This window comes from Agelaius phoeniceus, chromosome 6, assembly GCF_051311805.1.
Source record: "Agelaius phoeniceus isolate bAgePho1 chromosome 6, bAgePho1.hap1, whole genome shotgun sequence".
NCBI classification, from domain to species: Eukaryota; Metazoa; Chordata; class Aves; order Passeriformes; family Icteridae; genus Agelaius; species Agelaius phoeniceus.
Genome location: NC_135270.1, coordinates 16746210 through 16772571, shown reverse-complemented (window position 1 = coordinate 16772571; position 26362 = coordinate 16746210). Strand labels below are relative to the sequence as shown.

Below are 26362 nucleotides of genomic sequence, written 5' to 3'. Positions count from 1 at the left end.
GGATGCCTGATCTGACTGCTGCAGGGAGGGGCATCTCCTCTGCTGCAAAACCAGCCTGAGCCTCACTGCAGTTTGCAGTGCACTTGGCCCTCTTCTGGGTGAGGTAATCTCAAATTATTTTTAGCTGCAATGACAAAACTTAAAACTTGTTGCTCTAGTGGCCCTTACAGAGCAAGCTTGATATTGCAGGAAGAGCAGGCTGCTGTGAGCCTGGAAGTGTTTTGGCTATTCTATCTTTCACATCACTGTAACACACCTTGTACTAGGATCAGACAATTAAAATACCAACAAGCAGCAGGAGAGTATCTGTGCATCCCAGGGGGCCTGTCTTGGAACAGAGATTTTTCCAAAATGAGTGGGTTTTTCATCTTTCCTCTGTATGTGAATGTTTGGGACTGCCTGTGCTGCAAGGCTGTTAAATTATTCATGACAGTTGACCTTTTATGACTGTATTTTTTTTCACTTGCTTGCCTTCCAACGGCAGTTCCTTCATAAATTTTCAATACCATTCAAAAAGTGCCATTACTTACCCACAGCGAGCTGCTCATACTTGGCCTCTTTCATTAGACAGGCTGCTTTGGTCTCTGTCTCCAGGCGGGACATCTCTTTCAGGATCTTGCAGGCTGCCAGAGCTGAAGCTACACCCTCCTGACCCTGTGGAATTAAAAGGGGCACTGCTGCCACCCTCCACTGGAGGGCATTTCTGAACGGGGAAGACTCTACTATGCAACGCATCGAACTGCAAACAGTTCATGCCTTTCAAGAAAAATCTTTCCTCCAAAACAGACTTGAAAGCCAAAAATGATGATCATATTGACAGTTTTGATGATATTTGAGAATTAAAACCACATGTTGTGGATGCCCCATCCCTGGCAGTGTTCGAGGCCAGGCTGGATGGGGCAAACCTGTCTACTGGGAGGTGTCCCTGCAAACCTGTCTACTGGGAGGTGTCCCTGCAAACCTGTCTAGTGGGAGGTGTCCCTTCCCCTTGCTGGGGTTTGGAGCTGGATGATCTTTAAGGTCACTTCCAACCCAAACTATTCCATGATTCTTTCTTGCGCTTTGTAAGGCTGAAGACTTCTGGGCCCAGGCTCTTAGAGGGACCTGACTTGGGATAGCAGTCAAGGACAGAAAGGAGAACAATATGCTTTAGAAATGGAGCACAACACAATCTCCCCGTGTCGAGATAGCTCCAGCAGGGCTGTGCTGGGACAGGGATGCAGGAGAAAGGAGGGAGCCCAGCTGGCAGAGGCCCGGCCCTGGCCTGGAGCAGGGCCCCGCAAGGTGCCGATGTGTCCGCACGCACACAGCCTGGCAGCCCCGGGCCAGATGCCTGGCTCTGCAAGGTCAGGGACGGAGCTGAGAGCTCTCTCTCTTTCTCTCTCTCTGTATGGGGGCAGGGAGGCTCCCAGATGTGGGGGACAGGGCTGGCTTGTGAGACAGGAGCCGATTATGCCAGCTTGAAGCTCAGCCTTGGAGAGCGTCATGCTGCTCCCTACGCGGCCAGCACGTAAGCTGGAGCTGCTTCACTGCTCCCACTTCCCTCGGGTCACGCTCGGAGCCAAACAATCGCCGACTGTCGGAGGCACAAACCCTGCTCCTGGGAGCTGGGGCTCATCGGGAGCAGGGCTGATTTACACCTGCTCCTGCTCCCCCTGGCCCCGCGGGCAGGAGCCACGCAGAGATGAAAGGGCCCATAAATGCCACCTCTCGTGTTTTGGAAACGAACCGATCTGTCATCTGAGTGCAAGGCTGAGCAAAAAAACATCTCGTAAACTTGAAATATGGCATTACTTCACCTGAAGCAGCTACAGCTCGGAGCTTACCATAGCCCAGAAATAGTTTGCCATCTTGTGCCGGTTTTGTAGTACTGCCCATACAAACAAATCCCTCCAAGGATTTTCGCTTTTCTGGTTCATGTCCAAGGGCCCAGGTAATCGCTTTGTGTTCGTTTTGTCCTGAAATATGGTTTGGAGAATTCAAAATCTGGTTGGCAGTCTCGCTCCATGCAAATGACACGATCTAAGATGTTCTCAGCCTCACTGGCTACTTCACATTTCTTTGACTTTTCAGGAGGACCAAAAGGTAATTAGCTCATTCTGTACTGAGTTAAAGGATCCTTGTGTCCCCAGTATAACCCAATACGTGTGGGAACATTCTGGATCAAATGGTGACTCCATTGAAGCCAGTGCTAAAGTTTTCATTGGCTTTATTGAAGCTGGGATTTCACCACTGGTGTGTAATATCAGACGAGACAAACCTGCGTTTAACTAATCTGAGCTTGCCTTCAATTATATCTGACTCTGCTCAGCTGCCACAGAGGACAAGGCTTCAGAGAAAAGGGAACAAAAGGCATTTTATTTCATCAGAAATAAATCTTGCCAAGGCCTGTATAGGACAAGAATAGAGTACGTCAATGCCCCTTTTTAGGCCTTCCTTTGAGAAACCTTTCCCTCATGCAGAGAGCAGTTTAAGTAGAACACTGCTTATTCCTTTGGCACTCGATAAAAAAATAACCTAGAGGAAGTGTAGTCACTTAGGTAAAGTTCTGAGTTTTAAGTATATTTTAAAATAGCTACCTTTTTATCTATTGTGTTGGTTAGAAGCAGACAGGGTATATTTATTTTTAATTAAACAGGTTTCTGCAAGAATATATTTTTTTAATAATTTAAATTATGGGATTCTGTTCAAATTTATTTTAATGGCACTTTTGGGGGATTTTTTTTGGGGGGGGGGTGTTTCTTCTGTTTGTAGTGAGCTATTGAATTAATTAAATTGCATTGAAAGCTTTGCAGGAGACAAAGATATCCTAAAAGCCTCATCTGTTTTTGTAACCACTAGTTCCTAACTTGAAAAAAGACACACAATTTGGCAGCAGAGATGCTGGTTTCCCAGTACTGTGATGCTTTTTCTGTTGCCAATGATAATGGGATTTAGCCATGGGAAGAAGCTTTAAAAGGGAAAAAGTGAGTAGGCAGCAGGAACTGATCTCTGACCTGGGCCTTATCTACAGCACTGGACTGCTCACTTGCTGCCAAATGCCAGAAAGGTTAAGTGAGGTTCTGGGGGCAAATATTTATTTCTGGCAAGTTTGTAAGTCTGGAGTATGCTTGGTGACTTCAGAGGTATTGTCTCAAGTTGGTTATCCTTGTGAACAAAGAAAGGCTGAGCAGATTCAAACCTAACTTTTCATACTAGTAGTTAATTTAGCTAGGCTTTATCAGAGCAAAAGTGGTTTAATGTCTCAAATAAGATTTTTGTTTTTAAAATTGGGTTCTAGTTTTAACAGTTTTTTAGGTGTAATTAGAACTTGGCAAATACCAAAAGGCTTAATTTGTTTAGTTTGTCTGAAACTGAACTCTAATGAAATTTCTTTATGCATCTTTGTTTTGAAACCTTGCACCCAAACTTATTTTCAATGCTTTTGCAAGCCCTTTTGTACTTAGGAGTTTTAATGTTAAATACACTGTCAAAATGCAAAAATGATGATGCATCTGTGGCACCACTGTGGATTATAGGCATTCCACATTGGTACTCAAATCACATATTCTCCTTGTCATATGTTGGCCAGCACACTTGCCAAGGCCACATCACATAATTGTTCCTATTTCCTGCTCTGTGTTCTGGCACTCCATAAAAAGACTAAAATTATCTAAAGGCAAATATCAAATACTGGATATTACTGAATATCAATATCTGAGTACAGTCTACTTGTACAGAGTATAAATCTGAGAATAGTTTAGTGTACAAAGACGACCATTTTCAGACCTGGGATTAAAAATCTCCATTGCCTGCTTTTCTTTCTCCTAAAAAAGGTTGCCTTTCCAGTACTACTTCTTGAATTCTGTACGAGAAAAGCAGACCATGATTTTTATGTCTGATTACTCCTTAGTAAATGTAAATATTATTTGTATTCCCCAAACATCTTTAAGTAAATCTGTTCGCTGCCCCAGCCCAAAGACTAGACCTAGTTAAAATTGTACACATTCCAAATAGGAGGGGAGCAATGATGCAGTGACTCACAGATTTCTTCTTGCCTCCGTGTCTGAGGTCTTGATAGAAACCTTTGCATGCATCATGAAGAAAATCCTTGAGAACTCTAGAGACCTCACTGAGAGTGAAGAGGGGGCAGATGTCCTTCTGGTCACTTTGCTGCTGACCAGCAAGCCCTGCCAAGGTCAGTTTGCTTTCTTCATGCTTCTTCAGGAGAAGTTCATAGAGGAGACATTTCTGAGAAATGGAACAGTAGAGTCTCTGCAAACGACTGTAGGTCAGGAATTCATATATGTTAGCCCCATTGTCAATAAATAACTTCACAAATTCTGGTTTGTTGTTGACTAGAGCATCCATCATCACTTCCTCCAGGTCACAGGACTAGATTGATGAAAGTGGAAAAAAAAAAACAAACCAAAAAAGGAAATTTTGAGGGTTAATAATGGATGTATGATGAGAGAGGTTAGATTTAACATGTGGACAGGCACATTTTGTCTTCCACCAGTCAACAGTGAGTGCAATGAGAAAGAGGTGGAACTCTCTTCATTTTTCTCTGACAAAATGTCTGTGCCAGCATTAATGTTACAACATCAACATAAATTGTGTGCTGTAGGACTTGGTGTGAGGTACCTACCACACTGGGTATTTGTACAGCAGCTGAAAACAGTGACATTCTTCATGCCACCTTCTAACAGTAATATCTGCCTGTTTCTTGTGCTTTGTAAACTTCGGTTTGTTTGCTTTAAAGGCCTGCATAGAAGGGGAAAAAGACTGTTGCTCTCAAACAGCTCAAGAAAAAGATGATGACCACTGAGTTATTCCTCTGTCTTTAGCCATTATCATACAGGGGGCCAGAAAGACAAACAGCCTCAGGAAGTATAATACCCCTGCCCAATCTCTCAGTAGAGTGTGCAGGTAGTGGTAAAAACCGAAGCCATCTTTTGGGATGCTCCAGTGTCCTGTACACATTGGAACATACACTGGGTGTCCTCTAAGGCAAAAAAGCCTGGTACCTTCCACTCCACGTCACCGTTGAATATTTCACTTTTAGCAATGTCGACCCTATTCCAGGCCACTGCCAGTTTCAGTTCATCCAGATATTCCTGAGCCTCCTGACTCTGACTTTTACAGGCTGGAAAAAATTGGAAAGGCAAATAAAGTCAGTACTTCACAGTTATGTTTCGACTTTACAGTTATGTTTTAGTTTAATATAGTATTGGTACTTTGATTAGCAATGCAAACTCTCCTTCAGCTATCACACATCTGTGGGTTGCTTAACCAGAAACCCTTCACAGCAATGTTTTCCTAAATTAAGAAACATTAATATTCAAAAATATTATTTTTTTCTAGATGAACCCTATTAACAGCATTAAGCATTAATGGCTGTTGGATATTAAGAGGGACTCTGGCCTGCAGAAAGCAGGGGACAGGACTGGCTGTTGGTTTTGCCTTGTGTCAATTAGCACATCAGGAACAGAATGTATTTTTTTTTTTCCTGCCATGTTAAATTTAAGCTAACACAAACCATTAAGTTAACAGAAACTGAAATAGATGGCAGCACAAGTAATGTCTTCTTTCAGAAGATATAGTGAAGATTTCTTATAGGAGAAATGGATTGTTTCTGAAACAAAGGTAGTTTTGGTCTACTTGTGGGTTTTGGTTTTGTTTTCATTGAGGTTTCTTTTATGGTTTAATTGGAATAATAGACTGCTCCAGTATATTTCAGTTCTTTTACAGCCTGTGTTATTAAGAGAAGCAAGTAGTGAAATAAAGGAGTGGCTGAAATAGAACCATACAATAGCATGAAATTTAAAAGCAAACACTAGTTTAAAGGAAGCTCACAAGAGGTACAGTAACTGCCACAGTTAATTTGTCAATAATCAAACAAAAGAACAGTGCATCAAAAATGAAATCTGATCCAACAGTCAACTGAATTTGCACTGGAAAAAGAGGAAATATATTTATGGCATAGAAGTCAAGTAAGACAAACATTACAATGTTTGCTTATTGTATCTTACCTTTTACTAAGGCTTTCAAAATGACTGTGTCTAGTTCTTCTGAACCATCTTGCTCAAAGTTGTGCAGAGTTAGAAGATGCTGGTGTGAAATGATATTCTGAATCTATTTGGAGTCAAAACAAAAGTCATTTTACACATTGTCCTCTGGATGCACAATAGTGCCCAAATGCCCGGGAGACATCACCCAGACAGTGTTTCCCAAAAATTTATGTTCTAGTTGTAAAGCTGAGGTTTGGGAAGAAGGCAAATATTACTTGTTTCCCATATACAAATAACTCCTACGGCAAGGAGGGATTTTTACTGCCTTTTCTGAGTGACCTACCAGGATAGGAGGAATAGAACTTGAATATTCTGAGAACCAGAGCAGTGCTTTAATTAAAAGGTCCTTCCTTAACTTACATTCTTATTTGACTCAAAGTCACGTTATAGCCAGCATAACATTAGTTTCATTTTACCTCATCCTGCTTTGACATTTAAGTTTTGCTCTCTGAGTTGTTTATTTAAAAGCATAGTCTCTAACTCTTCTCTGAGTAGAAGTCCTCAAATATTGATATATATACAGTACTCTTATCTTTCCTTCTGCTTCTCTATTTATTGAGTTTTCTTTCTCACAGTGCAGCTGCACTGAGACTTTGTGAGCCTCTGGCAATATTGCTTCCAGATGCTTTTCATCTCCTTTTGTTAGTGATCTGGTAAAGTTCTTCCTAATGGAATTAGTATATGGAACTTTTAAAGCTGTGGATTATGGCAGGGAATGCAAAGAACAAGTGGTGGGCCAGGTCAGGAGGACTTGGTTTATCTCAGAGGCACCCAGTGCTCTTCACTCTTCACACAAGGACAATCTCAGAGTGGGCATTTGTTCCTAAAAGGCTTGTGCAACTGCACCCCAAGACAAAGAGTAAAGAAGATCTCTGAATCTGTTTTGTCTTTCTGTTTTAAGAACAATGATACTTAAAGAACAAGTAACTGACAATAGATAGGATCATTTCTAAAAACGCTTCATTCTACTTAATTTATTCATGCTTATCCACAGCGAGGTTTCCATTTAACAGCTGTAGTTCATGAATTAGCTCTCTTCTGTCACAGCTGCACAAGCTGCACAGCTGTGGATATAAATAATGCTTGGTGTCCCACAGAAGGACTCTTGGGTTCCTGGGTGCTGGCTGTTACTTGAGGAAGTAATTGAGGAAGGACAGAGCCCTCAGTGTTCAGCTGAATTCCTGGGGCAACAAAGCAGTTTGCACGATCAAATGACGACTTCATTTTTAATGCTAGAGAGACATTCTATGACACCAGTGTCAAAGCACTGGAGTTCCCAAAACTTCTGAGCAGCTTCTTGCCAAACCTGTACTGAAGGGGCTACCAAAGCTGCAAGTGTTAGGGGATGGCTTTGTGAACATGATGGCTTATCAAACATTTGGACTCACCGTCACTGTCCACTGGAGAATGTCCTTCCACGAGAAGCTCTCTGCAGGGAATTTCTCCTTAAATTGCTTTTCAACAGCTTCTGGCATGATAAGCTGTGGGTCATTCATGAATGCTCCTAGGATGTCAGCTGTACCTCCAGACCCTGCTAAGATAAGCCAGGGAGCAGAATTTTCCAACCCGCTGCAAATTCTCTGTAGTTTAAAATAAGATGTTTTTAAAATTCATAAGTGGAAAGAAAATGTTTTTCAAGAGAAGGACTTCTAGCAAACCAGGAGTACATGTGTACCTCAGTCAGATTCACTATGGAATCAGTCCAGAGTGCTATTAGGATTTTTTGAATTCTGTAGCAAGTCATCCATGTATAGGCCTCTGACTGTGCTGCTTTTCATGACACATCTGCTGAGTAGATACACAACCTGATTTGGACAAACAATGCATAAAATTTCTTTGACCCTGACTTTTTTTTCCCCTGAAGTCTCTGTTTCAGCATAGTCAAGTGCAAGGGAGTAACCCTGTACAGAAATTATCAGCAGGCTTTTTTCTATGAGCTTTTTTTTTCTGTCTGCTAAACCTGGCAATATGTTCTGAAAATCAGGAATTTGCCTGTGGGATTACAACATTGAGCTACAGGAAAAAAAAAACCCACTGAATCATAGCAACTACAAGAGTTAAAGGCTACTAATTCTATTACTTGTGCAATTAGAATGAGTCAGGCAGGTTGTTAAGAGAGGAAAGCAGAGGCTATGGCATCATAATTGCAAAAATGTCTATTTGCTGCCAGTCTGTTTCTTCCTCTGGAGTTGTACAAGACTGCATTGATTCAATTGTGGTGCAAGGTTTTTTTCTTTAGTTTAGATATTGAGGTTTTTTAAAACTGTTTGTAGTCTCTGGTGTGTATTATCCATTTTAAGAAATCCATTTAAGAAATTGGTTTTCTAAAAAAGTGTGGCCGGTCATCCATTCCCAGCACATATCAGTTTAGAGGAACTCCAGCCAGTCACTTTTTGTCTTCCAGTCACACTGTTCTGGAAAACTTTGAAAAGAGGATTTAGATGTCATAACATGGGATTTTTCTAAACCAAAGATACAGGGAACACTGCAATATTTAGCTTCTCATGAAAGAAAGGAAGCAAGCTCATGAGGTGATGTAATCTTTGTTTAAGCAGAGAGATTTCTAATATGAGTGTGTGTTTTAGTCCAGCTGACAAAAGTTATGATAAGATACAAGAAACTGAAACTAGAAAACATCCCCAGAAAGGAGTCATTATTCTGGAAAGGGGTTACCAGCTTGCATGTCACAGTCTCAGAACTTGGAAACCTTAAATTATAGTTAAATTATGTCTGTTCAAAGGTTTTCTAGACTGACAGTATTATGAAAAAGATAAGTAAAGTAGAATAAAAATCAAAGACTATCTCCTTGTTAACAGGTTCTTTAAGTTGTAGAACCACACAGGAAAAAAAAATCAAAACTGATCCTTTCCTGAAGAAGATTTGGGATTATTATCAGACAACACTCCAGTCTTCAATCCTGCCATGTAGTTTTGCTCAGTGGAACCAGGACACTCCCATTTTAAATGGCGTGTACAGCAAACCTGGTCTGGAACAGACAGTTGTGTCATTGTGGCTGAACAGCACTAAAAGATTCCTCTCTTTTTTTTTTTTTTTTTTTTTTTTTTTTTTTTTTGGTGTATGTTCTCAAGTTATAACCGAGTATTTCTGTTTCCCTGTATCTGGAGCTGGTTTCTGTGGGTTTGTTTTGGGTTTGGATTCTTTCATCCCACTGGACAAGCTAGCAATGGAAGTTTTAATGATCAGCTGGTGCCTATTCAAAAATAAATATTTGTCCCAAACAAATACTCTCAAATTTAATATTAACAGAATTCAGTTCTTAATGGTGTATAGATGTGAATTTTGACTTCATGTAAAGTGCCAATAGATGTGTTTGTCATACAGCCAAATTTTCCATTAATTACTTGGCACCAGTTAATTTATTTTTCTAAAGCTGAAAACAGCTTCTTACCTCAAGTGTGCCTGGTCCTCCATTTACCAGCAAGCAAAGCACAGGGATCTCGATGCTACCTGTTCCTGTGAAACAGAAGGTTTAATTTTTAAAAAGTAACAGCTTTCACAAGATTACTGCTGTTTGGCTGACCCCTTGAAAATATTTCTCCTCTTATGTGCTGTTTTGGTCTCTACGTGAACCTGCAGAAGGATGTGGCAAGGGAAGAGAATAACACTGACTTGAGGGCCTAGGATTCAGCACAAAGGCACCTTTGCCTTGGAAATTTTGTGTGATCCCAGGCAAGCAGTCAGGCTGTTCTGACCTCAGCTGCAAAATGTGGATATTGGCACTCTGTGTGTCATGCCACTGCTGGCTTTTTTACTGATTTACTGCAGGGTTGTCAGGCTGGGGAGCAATGGAGCAGCACTATAGGCTGGTGGGTTTCCAGAGAGGCATCTACCAGAAGACACAGTTAGAGGTGAAAAGCTCTCAGCTTGTCCTTGTCCAGCATGTGCCCAGTGTGTGCTGGCAGGGGGACTGGAATCCAGGACAAAAGCCTTCTGAAAGGAGGATTTAAGAATATGAAGAGGCTGACTGTGTAGACTGGGCAGGATGAGTCAGATAAAAGTTGATAGGAACCATGTATTTATTACTCTGCTTAAACAGCTTAAAGTTTCATTCAGCACAGCCTGGTGTGGTGATTAATAATAACACAGTCTGATACTTTTAAAAGAAATGCTGATGAAATATTTAACATGTCATGGTACTGGGGAAAGAAAGGAGGTCAGGGTCCCTGTCCTAAGCCATCCTCCCACAGGGGCCCACAGAGTTTTGGATGGTTTTTAATGTAAATGCTGAATTCTGCAATGCAAAGGTGACTATAGATTAGCCTGAAGGAGCTCAATCAAAACAGTAATATCAAGAGACTAATGTCTCTTTCAGATGGAAGATAAAAGGCATTTGGTTCAAACAATTTTTTGATGTTTCCCTTTGTAGATCTCCCAAAACTCAGTACAGATCTCTACTTGGTATTTTTTCTATCTCTTTTGAGATGACTACAGAGATAAGGTTGGACTGAGCTGTAGCCAGGATATGGTTGGCAAGAAACTTAATTTGTTTTACTGAACGGCATGGCATTATCACACCTCTCTAACGTGATGCTCTTTGAAGAGTGACCTCTGGGACTACAGGCTCCTCAAGTATGGTTAAGGCTACAAATATTCTTCATTTGCCATAGATTTAGTTATTTAGTCAAAATTTAGTCAGAGGAGAGTCAGGTGGATTCTGACTTTACACTGTGAATCTGGAAAGTCCTCAATTGTAAAATATATTCAGTAAAAAAAAAAAATATATATAAATTATTCTTAAAGACTTCTAGTTTTTTTTTGTTTTGTTTTTTTTTTTTTTTAACCACATGGGAAATTCCACATGACCTTATTAAAATGTTGTACATAGCTTTGCTCAGCTTGTTTATAAATGAGCTTAAAGGAATGACATTGGTTTTGTTAATAGAAGATAACACTGAATTCAGTATGTTCCAGCAAAGTATTTGTCATATGAATCAGTATTGTTTGTCAGAATTATGCTCCCCTGAGATTTGTTCAATCAGATTTGGCTGGTGAGCAGAAAGAGGCTGCTTTGTAACTCTCTGCACTGCAACCTCAGGCTACCCTTACAGCCTGCCTGTGGTTGTTCCCCTCTGAGTCACCAGGCAAGGATTCTTCAGGTGTTTTTGTGCCCTCAGGTACCTCTGTGCTACCACCCCATGGGCTGTGTAAGGGGAGATTCCATTGATGCACCCAGTTGGGAACAAGTGAGCTTTCTCTCCTGTTTCAGCTCTGCTAGCACTGCATGTATGACACAAAGCAAAGGTAAAAATCTCTCGACTACTGAGTTTTTTCCCACAAATAGTAGGAGACCTGCCCAATACTCAGTTCTTATTACAAAAAAGATCACAGATTCAGATGGGCATTAGATGCTATGGTGTTTACCCAGGATAAGATGTTATCCCTAAACAAATATGGCTTAAAATATTTCAGAGGGCTTTGGAACAAATCTTTTCTTCCATTGTGGGAGCAATTCAAGACCCTGTGTGTGAGAGGGGATGAAAGTATTCAACAGTGACTATCAATCTCTTGGAACCACCGGTAAAGGCACTTGAAGCTGGATTTATTTTCCATATGTTGTCTTTTAAGGCAATTTGAGCTGTGCTTTTGAAGACCAGCTTTGAGCTACATTTAAGGAGATGCAATAAAAGCCCAGATTTTTGCTTCAAAGAGCAGCTTTCTCGACTTCAGAAGTTACCGTCACTGCGCCTCTCACATGATGACAAATGTCTTGACTTGGTCTTGCCTCTGCAGGCCCATTTGAGAGCTGGAGCCCCCTTTGGGGGTGGCTAGGGCTAGGACCATGGTGCCAGCATGGCCCAGGTTGGATGGCTCCCCAGAGGCTGCTCACCCCCGTATCCCGTGCGCTGCTCCGAGATGTGCTTCTCCAAGGCCAGGCGGAGCTTGGTGGTTCCGTCTGGCTCCTCTGGCGCCGTGTGGTCCACCAAAATGAAGTGGGAGTGGTTGTGGTCCAAGGAATACAGTGGGCCTTGGGTGCTCTCATCTGACTGGTAGCGTACAAGGCTTTCACTCTAGAGGGAGAGGGGAGATGTCAGTGCTCTCTGCAAAGCCCAGCCCGTGTTTTAACATCCTTCCTCTCCATTTCTGTGCTGTCTGCACCCTGACACAGCTCATCACCTGGGAGACACTTTGATAGACCTTTAAAAAAGGGTGAAGATGGAAAACCTGTTCCTTCTGGAAGCAGCCAGGTTTGGCAGGACTGATAGCTGGAGTCCCTGAAGTTTCCCTCTTGGCCTGTGCAAAATATAGTGATATCAGACATCATCTCTGGAATGCAGGTTTTGGAATGGTTTGTTGGACAAATGGAAAGGGGCCATGAGACCTGATAATTGTGTATGATGTGAAGCCTCAGCTGGGGTAAAGAGGGGCAAACTATTCATTTCAGTAGTGTTTTGTCCATGTTTAGGCCAGTGAATGAGTTAGCATGTGCTATGTCCCTGTCAATTTATACACAGCTTTACTTAATTGACAGCCTTTATGAAATCTGATGGTTATTCTCAGTTTGGAAATTGCATTCTAAAAGAGAGAGTGGCAAATAGATTTTAGAAAGGGGAATCTTCTTTTATTTTGGGTGAGTGGTGTTATACCTTTTAATTATTTATTGATTTTTTTTTTACACAAACTCCTCTTCTAGGTAAAACAGACCCCATGCTACAGTCTTTTGTTCTAAATATTGCACTACACATGGGCTTCTATACGTACACTTTTTCAAAGTCCCCTTGCTTCCTTAATAAATCTTTCTATCTGTTGCCCATCCACTTTGATACAGCATTCCAGGCTGTGAATGTCTGATTAGTCTTTTTCATTTTCCTAATCATTGTCCTCTTGCAAGCAGGTAGATTAACACTGTTAATCTACTGTTAATTAACTGTTTAAAATCTTGGCAGTTGTCACTGTGTATTGCATTTTCCTCACACTGAAAAGCAGTAAACTTGCATGTTTCTTTCACTTTCTTCTCTCTGTCTCTCCTTCCTTGGGGAAAGCTTCTTGCCATAATTTATTTCCTTCAGATTTTGCTTTGACAGAGGGTGTGCCTCTATTCTGCTGCCATGTAACATTAATCCTCCTCACCAAAGATCTGGCCTTTGATTAGGACCCTGAGACACAACAACCAATTGAAAAAGGCCTTTGGGGATTTTACTCTCTATTCCCTGAAAATATGGAAGTGATCTTTCAATGATGTTTAAAGCATACCATTAGCACAGAGGAGATGGGAGGGTGTTGTATATAGGTAAAGATATTATAAAAGAAAGGTTTTATAAAATTAGGCCTTGTTCTGTTGAATTACCAACTAAGCCTATAAGTTCCCGTAAGAAAGAATCAAAGGAATAAAAAGTCAGCTAACAAAACAAACTATTCTAGTAACAGAGCCGTTCACACCTACAAAAACAAGAAATCTGCACCATGAGCATCTGTAAAAAATTATGTAAACTATCCAAGAACAGAGAAATTTGGTAAACACGTAAAATGCCATTTACTAACCAATAAATTAAGTAGCAAAAAACGACAAACCAATTAGAGTTGAACACAAGAGCTTTAAAAACTATATAAAAATTAGTTATGTAAATAGAGAATTAGGTTTTCCTACATAAAGAAACTAAATCCCATCTGCTTTTCTACAACAGGAGCAATCCACTGATTTCAGGGCTTGTTTTTCTCCTTGCTAGTGGGGGTTGTTAGCCCTATTTTATACAACAAGCTGCCTGTGTTAGTGCCAAATATAAAGAGAGTTGGGTTTAGATCAACATCCCTGTCTGTAGTTCCTTTGTCTTTAAGTTACTGACTAAAAACCAAAATATCTTTGGGTGTAAGCTGTGCCAGAAGTCAGAGGGTCAGGAATGCTCTTTGCAAAATATCCCTTGACAAAAAATTTGGGCTTTAGTTGAAGGGGAGAAAATAAAAAGAGAGTGCACTTGTTTTGTAGCTGCTGATAGGGAAAGATCCAGATGCATTTTGATCACTTAGCCTAGAAGGAAGGTGAAATAGTTTGCATTTGCAAACTTTCCGGAACAAAATTCACAAACAGGATGATCCAAATTCTTTCCTTTCAGGCCCTTTTGGCCCCGTTGCCACACAAATAGGTTAAAGTCTTCCAGCTAAAGGGTCCCACCTGGTAGAGCACACAGGTAGCTGTCATTGGCAAAAAAAAAAAAAAAAAAAGTAAAAAAGACCAATGACAATAAGTTGCTGATATGGTCTGGCAGTCTCTCAGCCTCTAGCTGGTACTTTCAGGCCTGTGTGAGAGAAAAACTAAGCATGAATTTAAAGGGCTATCTCTGTCATTTGTTTCTTAGCTTCTGCAGGGTATGAAATAGTACAGAGAAACTGTCATTCGCTGTCATTAAACACCTATTTTATTGTTATAATATTCCACTTAGGACAGCCTGTATATCCAGTGACAGGAAGGGAATGCTATTTCTTTTTTTCCTCTCCACTTCTGTGTCCATTCAGCAGCAACACTTTCAGCAAAAGTTTTGTTGGGTGAGGTTTTTTATTTGTTGGTGTTTTTGTTTTCTTCCCAAGAACTTTGATTCCTTTGACCCAGTTTGAGGATTCCCTATAACTAGGTGAAATCCAGCATGGCTGGTATTTTTGACCTGCTGTATTGAGCAACTTTTTGTGTAGTAAATACCAATTCATTGGCTACTTAAAGAAAAATTTGTCCTGGAATATTTATGTCTGGTGTCTCATAATATAAAACGTGTTTTTTGCAGTGTTTATGTAATAGATAGGACTAAGTGCTTCTGCAGTAAATGGACAAAGGAGAAATCCATGCAAAGTCCCTTATTCTGGGATATTTTCTTGACGTTCAACCCTGTGCTGCTCGCTCTGCTGATGCCTAATGCTGCCACCCGCTGGGCACAGGGGGCACAGAATCATCCAGCAATCCTTGAGCTCTGTTTCTGCTTCCTCCCAAAACACAGATCAACCCCCCCTTCTGTTTGTTTATTTAAAGTTATATCAAAGTTGTTCTGCCAAGGAGTTACAAATTCTGTAAGGGTGCGGCTTCCACCCAAACAACAGCATAGGAGAGCAGTACCTTTGTGTTTTCCAGGATTTCTCTGTGCTGGATTTCCCTGAGTGAAGTTATTCCTATGGCAATCACGCTCAGGGTGGATGAGGTGCTGGCCAGGGCAAGATCTCGCACTGCTTGCACCAAGTGCCTTGTCACTCCTACACGCAGAGCACTGGTGAAGATCCAGGCACCTGAAATTGTTTTGAAAAAGCAGTCAGGGAATTTCTTTGTATTGCAATGTGTTTGTGTGTCAAGTAGCATTACTTACAGTACTGTATTTAAGGGGTTTTTTTAAAAATAGATAAAATGAAGGCAGGTCTTGGTGGACTAGAGCTTTTAGAATTAAAATACATGCAAAGTACATAAGACTTTAACAAGGAAAACAAGAAGAAATTGTGAGCTCAAGCAAACATTCTTCGTGTATCATGTGATGCAACATGGCCATCTTTACTTTGATGTTAATATGTTCATCAAGAATGCTGTGTCCACTCTGGAGTTACTCACTGTCTACCTATGAGCAGAAACATCCCTGTACCAGGCAGGTCTGAGGGGTTTACAAGGAAGAGGAAAGGGGCAGAATCAGGGACGTTGTTGACTTGAACTGAGGCCTAAAAAGTTCTGTGCAGTCACCTCTTAGCAGAAGAGCTCAGGTGTAACCTGCCTAATTTGGAGTTCTTTCTCCTGTTCTTGTGGATGTGTGGAGTGTGAATTTTTCAGGATAATAGAATTTACAGCAGTGTTGTTACAGTGACAAGGAATTTGGAGAACCCTAGATAAAAAGCAAGCGGACCTTTTTCAAATCTGTAACATGAAGAAACTGGGGATCTTGATGCTGCCTGGTACAGAAGGATGGAGATAGAGAGTATCTGTGTGGCACAAAAGTACCAAAAAGAGCTCTGGTACTGGGCTGTCTCATTACAAAAAGCAAAACTGGTACAATCTTGTCTGGAGCAGTGAAGCTAAACCAAGAGCTTGCTGTGAAATGCTCACAGATATTTTCACTGTATTTTTCAGGCGAGAATGCAAAATTTCTTATTTTTGACCTCAATTCACTCTTGTTGAAGTCAAATTGCTCTGCTCTCCTCAGAATTATTTTGTTATGGCACAAAAGAGGGGCAATTTATTTTGTCCCATTTTGAAGCTATATTTCTAGTGTCACCTCTGAGGGAATAATATCAGAAATTTCACACTCCAGAAATGGTTACCTAGAGTGATTTGCTTTGAAAGAACTTATTTTTGCTACTATAATACAATAATTTTCATTTTCAAAGGTATTTACGTGTAGGTTGCATTCAGCCAAGTCTTAAATTTTCAAAAATAATCATGTGAGCAGGCCCATTGTCATTACCAGATCACTGGGGGCTAGGTATGAGAATCCATCAGGAATAAAAATTTCTTCTTTAAAGTCTAAAGCATTCACCTGTGCTTTCAGCTGCCTTTATAAATCCTTTCTTTAAGGTGTCCCGTAGCCAAGGCTTCATCTGAAAATCTTCTTCTCCCCCTACTAAAGAGATAACCAAATTGGGAGCTGGTAGCTTCCACTTGTTGAGCATAACTTCAAATATGATTCCAGGGTGAATGGTACTCTGGACCTTCATAAACTTCAACAAACACAAGAAAAACCCAATGAATAACAACAGTATGGAAAGACACAGTAAAGAGTCTGTTCATGGTAAACGCAAAGGGAAATTATCATCAACTGGGATATTTAAGAAAAAATTATTTGAGCAAGATTTGACAGAGAACTGAATACTTGAATTAACTTAGCAGACTTCTGTATAATTGCCACCTTACTCATTGGGTGAGTTCTATGGGTTAGTTCTGTATTGCAGACTGACAAATCACACTCTCCCTTACAGCTTTCTCTTGAATTGCCTTCAGTTTCATGGCAGCCTAGGAAAGCCAACAAATTTTGTAGGTGTTTTTTGTTTCTGCAAAAGCTGAAATATTTGCCTGATTTCATACCTGTTTTTTGAGGACACATTACATTAATCTACTGCTTCTTCCAGTTCTGTATATATTTTGGTTTTCTGCTTAAGATTTTATGGTGAAACAAAACCTTGGGGCAGATTTCAGGAATTCCTAGGAATTCCTTCTGCTCTAGTACTAACTTGTGCATGGGACTAGTGAGGAGGTGGGTTAGTCCATATACATCCCTCTCTGCATGTCAGCAGAACAGAGAGAGAACTTCAAGGAAAACCTTGAAACAGCTCAAAAGTATGTCTGAAATGTAAAAATAGTGATTGATTTTTGGTGGCTTAAACTGAGGAAAGGATACAAAATGAAGGAAGCAGGGCACGTAACTGATTTTTATTTTAAAGGGAAAAGTGATCACCTGTACTTGTATCATGTAAATCAAGTGATTGATTTCAGAATATTACAAGGCTATGTTTTAGACCACACTCATGTTCAGGAAGGCATGGTCCTCACTTGGGGCATAACGTGGTGCCCCACTCTGTGGCACCCTGACCCTCACTGTTGGAGATTGTGAGTTTACTGCTAAGAGCAGCAGTACTGTAAGAGAGTTAAAACTCCTCAGTGCCCATACCTTTCCATGGTTCTTCCCAGAAGCTGTGAAGTCTATTTCTCCTGTACAGTAAGGTAATTCTCTTTTGAAGGCTTCCTCTTTGTCACTGCTGCAGAGCTTGGTTTCCATTTCCTCCATCGAATTTGTAGGGTGATGGAGCACCAGTGGACCAAGATGTTCACTGGGATGACAGAAAGTCAGCAAATGAAAAGCCATGTCAACTGGAGAGGCCACAAAATTCATTAAAATATATCTAGATGAGTTTTTAGCCAAATGTTTTACTTTTTTTACTATCATGCCTGTAATGATAGCTAAAATTGGAGGTCTTTGTACCAAATGTTGGATGCTGCATGCAGAAGGCAGATTCCACACCAACACTGTGTAACCTAAGATCTAAAAAGGCACGAAGAAATAAGGCTTCCTGAACTGTCATTCAGCAGAGAGAAAGCTGAGGTGCAAAGTGCAAGATCCTGCAATCTCAGAGGCCAAAGGTGACCCTGATTCTACAAAAGAGGAAGAGGAGTCTCAGCCACCAACTCTTTCAAGCAGGAGTGGAGCAGTGTCAGTGAGTGTCTGAGTCATGGTTTCTTGCTGTCACTGTGCCTCAGGCTGCTCTGACCCATCTCACCTGACGTGAGAGTGCTCAACAACCCATTGGTGACGCTGTGTTTGTCTGCAGATGCTTTGGGAGATGTTTGCTCTGCCTCCTGCAGGAATAGGCTATTTATTTGTGAGCCCAAGTTTTTAAGGCCAGGCTGTCCTGGAGCAAAGGTCATACAGCAAGAGCTGCTCTTCTGCATTACATGAGACACTGGAAAGGTCTGCCTGCTTTACCTGTGTTCCAGTTTGACTGAACTGACAGAATTATGTTCTGAAAAATACAGAATTTTAGTTGTATGCCTTATTTTGATTATTTTCAAAACAAAAGCAATGAAATAGCTCTCTCCCCTCTGCCTTCAGCTGCATGTTGAGCTACGTAGTCTTTAAAAAAAAGTTCTTGTGACAATAAGCCAGCAATGGTGATCACCACATTTTTGTTTCCTACTCTGAGAGCTTTGCTGTGGGATTGAGAGTGTGTCAAATCAGCAAGTCTCTTGTGGGTCTGTTAGGATGCTCCAGTAGAGGGAGCAAGCCCTCCAGCCATTCCCTTGGGATGGGAGGCTCTTGGGAACCTGTATCCTGGCTGCTTCACCTGTCCCCTTGGGATGGGAAATCTCTTGGGAATCTGTATCCTGCTGCTTCACCTGTTCCCTTGGGATGGAAATCTCTTGGGAACCTGTATCCTGGCTGCTTCACCTGTCCCCTTGGGATGGGAAGCTCTTGTGAGACTGAATCCCAGCTGCTTCACCACAGCTGCCTCTGTATTTTCTTCTCTTCTGTCTGCTGTGAAAACATTGTTTTTTCCTACGAGTTGCTTTTTTCCCCTATGAGCTGCCTCTGAAGAGAGGCTAAGGACCCTCTCATGATTTGCTTCCCCTACAGCTATGTCACACTTGTGTATCTACCCCCAAACTCCTGTCAGAGATCACTGCTTTAAAGATTCTTGTTCCCATTCTCCCTGCCTGCATGCTGCTCCCTTCTGGAGAGAACAGAGTGATGATTACTGTGAACACTCAGACACCAGACCAGTCTGCTTAAGAGTCTTACCTGAGAGAACTTGTCTTGGCTCTTCAATAGTGGTAGTCACTGCAGAGCCCACCTTCTTGTCTGTGTCCACTTTTCCACAGGAGAACTAACTTTATCTCCTAAGAGCATTGAAAAGAATATTATGGGAAAAAATAGTTAATATTAGAGTAATAATAATAGCACTATTTATTATTTATTATTATTTATGTAGAAATCACTTTCTGGAAGTTGATGACAGAACAAAGGATTTGATTAGAAACAAAACTACTCAGTATTGAATTTCCAGGGTACTGCAGTCACTGTTCATCACTGTCCTAGATAGTACACATTTATTTATAGCAACACACAAGCAATGAACTTGAAATAGACAGCAATTTACAAAATAGTCCAATGGTTAATTTGTCCTCAAGTGGTTCATTTTAAGTCCAGTTATCCGTGACTTCTCTTTTGGAATAAAGACACTAGGCTGCTGAGGTTTATAGGATACATTCTTGTATTTGGGTAATATTTTTTTTCCCCCCCAGAAATAGCACATTATTATTGTATTTTCAGTTTAGGGATTCTGGTTCTCAATAGTAGTGAAAAAGAGTGTAGGAGGCAAAAATGGGGAAGGTGCAGAAACAGAAGCTTTGTTCACAAGCTTTTATAAGGCTGGAAAGTGAGGAAAACCCCTGTTAAATGCCAGCTACATGAGGAAGAACTTCTTTACTGTGCAGGTGACTGAGCACTGGACAGATTGTCCAGAGAGGGTGTGGAGTCTCCCTCAGTGGAGATACTCAAAGACCATCTGGACACAGTCCTGTGCCATGTGCTCTGGGATGAGCAGGGAGGGTGGACCAGATGTCCCACCGTGGTCCCTTCCAACCTGACTGTCCTGTGATTCTGCTTTATTATGAATATTGCAAAATCCTGGTGCATAAGATGTGTACATGGGGTTCTTAAACACACTGAGAATGTCTGATGTTTCCTCACCTCCCCCTGTAAGCTGTATCAGCTTCTGCAGTGTAACCCCTCCCTGGCAGAGGCAGAATCATCATGGATCTGCTCAGGGGCTGCACCTCACCTTGCCACCACTCGGCTCTGCAGTGCAGCTTCACTCCCCACCCATCAGTCAGCTCATGGATTGTGTTATGTCCCTGATGGCTGCTCAGGGCAGGATATCATCAGCCCTGTCATTTCCTCCTGGATTGGCAACACTTCTGTTCTTAAAAAGCATGTGGGTATCTCACCCAAAGTCCTCCAACAAGCAAAGTAAGCATGGATCAGCAAGCTGTGTGATGTAATTATGGTTTTTCAGAATACCTGTCTCCTGGGTTTAATTCAGTCTTGTTTGGCTTGGTTTCAGCTTTCACATGAGTCTCTGGTGGTTTCAGGGGCTATTGCTCTGAGACTTGAGGCTGTACTAGATTGCAAGTGTGTCAGGTCACAGTAATTGGGTCGAATCTCTGTGCTGGAAGTCACAACATACCACTGCAGGCAGCTCAGCCCCTGATGTCACTGCAACGTCACACAGGGGGTTTAATCGTGGGGGGCTGGATAAACCTGTGCCTAGGGACAGAACAGACAGACAGAAGGAGGAGGAGGAGAGTCCAAGAACTTTTTGTATGAAAATCAATGGGCGATGATATTTCATAATTTTCTCAGTTTAAGTATACTAATTTTGATTAAACTTTTTAGAGGTTTCCAACATTTCTTTTATCCTGTTATTTAAAGGTTTTTCTTCTGCTTTATCTAAGTGAATGCTATTGTATTAAATTTAATTAAAGGATTGCTTAAAGGTAAGTAATCTGAAACTTCAGGGGTAAGGGAAAAAAAACCCTCACAAAAATCTTGTCTGTCCCAACATGTGCATTCATATTTTAAATTTTGTGTATATATCAAGAAATCTTACTTTAGTTCTGGTTCAGATTTAACTACATGTATTTCTGTTTAGGCTGCTGCTACATATCTAAGATTGTAGGTCAAATTCTGTCCTAGATGTTCCATCAACTACAAATACAAACATCTATGGAAAGAATGTACCTCTAATGATTACCAGATTTGAAATATAATCTAGGAAACTATTTCTGACTAGCAAAGCAAGTTAAGACAATTATGAGGAAAAGACAATTGCTAGTTCCACCTACATCTGGAAATGTGAGTCAATGTCATTTACATTAGGGATGGCCTGGTTAAATCATTCCAGGTGACAGCCAGTCTTGTGAATCATTATTTTTTTAACCTCATAAATGGGAGTTGTAAGAGTTGTAACATTACATGAACCAGTGATGCTGGAGCTTGCAGGTCCTAATGCTCTTTATTCCTTCTTTTTGTATGGTCCTGATTTGATTTCAGCACTCGAGATTTATGGGATGTAGGAAATTGTCAGGGAGTTATCACTTCAGGGGGCAGTTGTGATGGCTCTAGGGAAGCTCCACAAGGAGAATCCTTGCAGAGATTCCTTTCTAAAGGATTTCTTCAGAAAAAGTGTTGAGGTCAGGGCGACAGGGAAACATTTTGATTCCTGTGTTACCCCTTTCTCTACTTTTCTCCCTCCTGTCTCTGCTTCCTCTGCCCCTCCCCTGCCATGCCTTTCTCCTACAGCTTCTCTCACAGTGTCCCCCAGCTTTCCATTGTCTCTTTCCACCTCCTGTCACTGCCAGCTGCTCCACTGTGAGTGTGCACCTCTACTTCCTTGTGTGGTAACACAGGACAAGTTGTTCACCTCCAGAGGGTGAGAAGAATGTGGGTCTGCTTCACCGTCCCTTTAGATTTTACCCAGGATTAGTCTGTGTCCATGGAAGGAAGAGAGGTCAAATTTGAGGCTTGCAAACATGTCTTTTGAAAATGGGCCCAGTCAAGGGATGGTTTGACCTCAGTTGTTGTCTTCCAGGGCAATGGTTCCATTAAGAGAGTAGGTGTGTGGCAGTCATTAGCTCTCCTGACTTAGAAGCACTAAGAATTCTCCTTCATACTTGAATGTTGATCAGCAGGCTGGGACACACCCTGACTCTGAATCACAGCAGATTCCTTCACCCACTCACAGTGTACATTTGAATATATAGGTGAAATGATTAAATATAGTAATGCAGTATGGTTGGTGTTAAACCAGTCACAAAGTCCCCCCTGCCCTTAGCTTCAGTGGCAGATGAGGCAAACCTATTGATTTATAAACTTGCAAGTATGCTTTCATGTGCAGCAAAAGAGAACTACACCAGTTCCCCTGTCCTTGCTGCTGCAGGGTGAGCTAGCAATCCCAGCCAAAAAGGAGCCTCAACTATTGGTCAGAAAAGAAGAGGGCTCACACAAATTGAAGTGAGTAGTAAGGGGGAAAACTCCACGAAGACCAATACAATGAACTTCACTTGGGCAGGAGCAGTCAGCTTCCAACCGAGGTAACGGGATCCCTTCTGCTGAGCTGCAGCCCTGATGGGGAGGATCTGAGGGCTGCAGGCAGAGCAGATGTGACTAATGCTGTGCTGGTCTTGCAAGAGAGAAGTGACACCTAGGAGAGCCTGAACAGCCCGTGTGAAGTGACTCAGCTGCTCATCAGAACAGCTTTGGCTGCAACATCGTGTTTGGATTTGGGTGCCAGGTTTCAGGGGAATTACAGACCAGGTGGAGGAGGTTTGAGCTAGGGCAAAGAACAGCAGAGAGCTTGTGCTGAAAGAGAAGGAAAGCTTGGACAAATTAGAATTGTGCTACCAAAAGCAGGGAAAAACGCAGGGAGACAAAAGAGAATTTAATAGTCTGCCAGTGGAAAAGGATGCTAGGAAAGATTTGCTGTTTATATTTGTGGTTAGGACAGCAAGGAACAGGCTCAAGGGAAGAATGGTGTCAGGGCTGTGCAGGGGTACAGCAGTAACCACACTCTGAGAAAGACTTCCTTGCAAAGAATGAAAGCCTTTCTCTGCTGGGTAGGGAACAAGGAAAGCAACCAGACAGCAGCTTTTGATTGCAATGGCAATCTCTCTGTGGTGACCCAAAGAACTTGACCTTAAACCCTAAGAGCTGGATATGCAGCTCTGATCCTTGAGATACACATACACTTATGTAACTTTTCCAGTGGAAATGCTCCTGCTGATTTTATTGCAAGTACTCACTCCAGGAAAACTACATCAGTGAGTTCACTGGGCCAATGCCAGCAACAGTGTAATGGAATTATTTGCTTCCAATAGGAGCTGCATTTTCATTCCTGATTTGAATTAAAACTTACTAAACATGAAGAACAAAGCTGATGCAGAGGATCAGAATAAAGAATACCAGAGAAGTGAAGGGCACAGTAAAGATTGTAAATGTCATATTCAGCTTCAGCATGTGCTTGAAAAGTGAATTGGATGGGCTTTAACTGATGTGCACATTTAAATGTGAAGAAACAAAACCAGTACTTAAACCAGGATTAAATGCAGTGGAGAAAGGGAGGTATAACAAGGTATTAACTAGAATCCAGGAAGGGAAAAATATCTATAATTGTTGTGGGAATATAAAAAAATAACGTGAAACAAAAAAAAGTATTTGCTATGGAAAATAAATGCATATATATCTGTGTGAGAAACTGATGTACATACATCTGCGTGCAATTACAAATATTAGCTTACTTATGTTGCAGCTTTGGAAAATGTTTCTCAGGAATTAGCACATTCAAATTCCAGTAAGAATGCATGAAACATTTCTGTGTCACAGCCTAATGACAAAGCAATATCATCTGCCATGATTGCCAAGGAATTGCTAAATAAAGTGTAAGACCTGGGGGTGGTGCAACACACCAGCAGAAATCATGGCCAGCTGTCTTGCACAGGGCTTTGTCATGCCTGTAGCAAATAAATCTCTGAGCATGGCACAAATAGAAAAAGAGGACAAAAGAAACACGACTGTCAAGGCAAGTCCAGCTTGAATTATGCTGTGCTACACTTCTCTCATGTTCAGACAGGAGGGCTAAGGAAAGCCAGCCAGAGATGAGACCTGGAGGGATACAAAAATGACCTATGGGAAGGTTTCTCCATAGTTTGGCTAGGACAGAGACAGAGAGAGGTTAGTTCAGGTTGATAACCTTGGGAATGTGTTCAGTAACCAGAGCTTTTATGAGTGTGCAAACACAGGGCCAGACAGGAAATCAGGAACTTGAATTAAAATCGTGGGGAGAAGTGGAGCATTGAAGTGTCCTAGTAAAATAGAAGGGGGATAAGTTTCCAGGTATATTTATGTGAATTGGCCCCACTAGAAGCTTTTAAAAGCATCAGGGTTGACAGTTTCCTTTTTAGAACTGAGGTTGCTAAGGAATGTTCTATCAAGTAATTCCTCTTTTCTGTGTCTGTGCATAGTCAAAAATCAAAACAACTGAATGAAGAGGGAAGGAATGATTTAAAAATCCCCATCAACAGAAGCAATCTATAAATAGATGTGGGGGAAGAGAGTCTTGTTGCTGAAGCAGTGTAGGCTTTGTTTGAACATTTCAAGGGTATGGCTCTAGAGCAGGATCCTTCCTGCAATTGCCAGGATGTGAGGATGTGAAGTAAACCAAGCGTTCAAAAGAGTCTTCCCACTGTTTTCTAGGAAAGTGGTAGTGCTTTGGTTTGGGTAGGGTTAGCACCGAGTCTTTAACAAATTAATGTGCAAAATGCTAATGCAAATATAGGTACTCAGTCTTTTTTGTTTCTGTCTTCATTTGTTTAACAAAGTAAAGAGGACCAGAGGCTATTTGAATAATGTACTTTCAGCGAATCTGCAGAAATTTGCATATGGATGTCAGCCAGCGAATTTCATAGAAGTGGATTTCTTCTGGGGGGAAAACCTGAGAGGGTGGAGAGGTGATGAAAGGGAAACGTAGATCCGGGGAAGTAAACAATGTAAGGAGCAGATGGATCTGAGGAGAGACAGCACACAGCAAGGCTGTTGGATGAAAATAAAGGAATTGGCAGGGCTTGCACAGCACGTTGTGTATGGGGTGTGGGGGAAGGTTGACACGGCTTCAAATGCTCCTGGACCTTCCCTGCTCTGTTCCCACAGCATGGCACGTTACTTTGAAGCTGTGCCAGCACAACTCCTTGTGTGGCCTCACAGTGAATCAGACCGAGTTCACATAAAAAGAACTCGTTTTTGCCAGGTCATTTTTCAGCAAAATCAGTTCACTGATGTGGTGTACAGCATGCTACACAACTCTCTGGAAATAATGTGTTGAGAAACCGCAGCCATAGTTCATACTGAAAGAAAATACAGGAAATTTGGGGTAGCTCCAATTCAAAACAAGTGCTTCAGGAAGGGCAGTGCATAGACAAGGCAGACAAAACTAGAACTGAAAATTTTAGTTGAAACTGGATTGTGCATGGACATGGGTAAATAAATACTGTTAAAAGCAAAGGACACAAAAATACAACTGAAAGCCAAAACGTTAGAAAATAAAAAGGACTGCCACTTGGGAAATGGAAAGACTTGAAATAACTTAGAGTGGTTTTCCCCAGTTCAGCTTGTTAGGATCTTAATATATAATACTTGGAGAATCTGCAAAAGTTCACAAATGTTTCTCTTCATGCCAACCGCTGACTTCACAAAATTAACTCCTAGCATTCACCTCATACCAATGTTTACAAGCTATGCTAAAATAATCTCTTTACTTTTTTTCAAGTTTGTCATCTGTGCAATTTTTTTTTTCAATTTCATGCCTGCAGATATGCATTCTTGTATGGAAAAGAGCAATTTTTACAGTGGAAAAAACCCCTTTGCTGTGTTTCCTTGTGTGGCTACTTTCATGGTCTCATGTTTACGAGAGCTTGCTCAGTGCTTCAGGCAAATTTTGTGAGATCGAAAGGGAAGTATATTCAAAACTAAGAAGTATATTCAAAACTAAGAAGCTCTTTTGCATAAGCTGTATACAAAATATACATTGAGAATTCAAAGCCTTAGGAAAATAACTTAGTTTGCTTTTTCTTTTAAATATAACAATACTGCAGACACAGTTCTGAAGTTAGTATATTGTGCACAAACAGTATTGGCAAAATGGTTTATCAAATATTCTAAGTTTTCCCTTTATTAGACACAAATTCTCTGTCTTTTCCATTAAAGTTGCATTTGGATGTGTCTGTGACTTGCAGGAAACCTTGGATCTAAGCACCTGAGTTCACTGGGTGTGTTGTACCTTTTGAAATCAAA

The 26362-nt window shown here is 41.2% G+C and overlaps 1 protein-coding gene across 1 annotated transcript in view; it reads right to left on the bottom strand.

The window, feature by feature from the left end:
- TRPM5 (transient receptor potential cation channel subfamily M member 5) overlaps positions 1–17749 on the bottom strand; it is a 35673-nt gene extending 17924 nt beyond the window's left edge. Inside the window, exons 1-11 of the mRNA XM_054634733.2 lie at positions 17633–17749; positions 16505–16685; positions 15109–15275; positions 11899–12079; positions 9460–9524; positions 7439–7630; positions 6012–6114; positions 5007–5125; positions 4024–4374; positions 1827–1958; positions 531–654 (exon numbers count right to left, since the gene is read on the bottom strand). Of these exons, the coding sequence (XP_054490708.2) occupies positions 531–654; positions 1827–1958; positions 4024–4374; positions 5007–5125; positions 6012–6114; positions 7439–7630; positions 9460–9524; positions 11899–12079; positions 15109–15275; positions 16505–16685; positions 17633–17749 (1732 nt within the window). The remainder of the gene's footprint in view (positions 1–530; positions 655–1826; positions 1959–4023; positions 4375–5006; positions 5126–6011; positions 6115–7438; positions 7631–9459; positions 9525–11898; positions 12080–15108; positions 15276–16504; positions 16686–17632) is intronic.
- Between the last annotated feature and the right edge of the window lie 8613 nt (positions 17750–26362).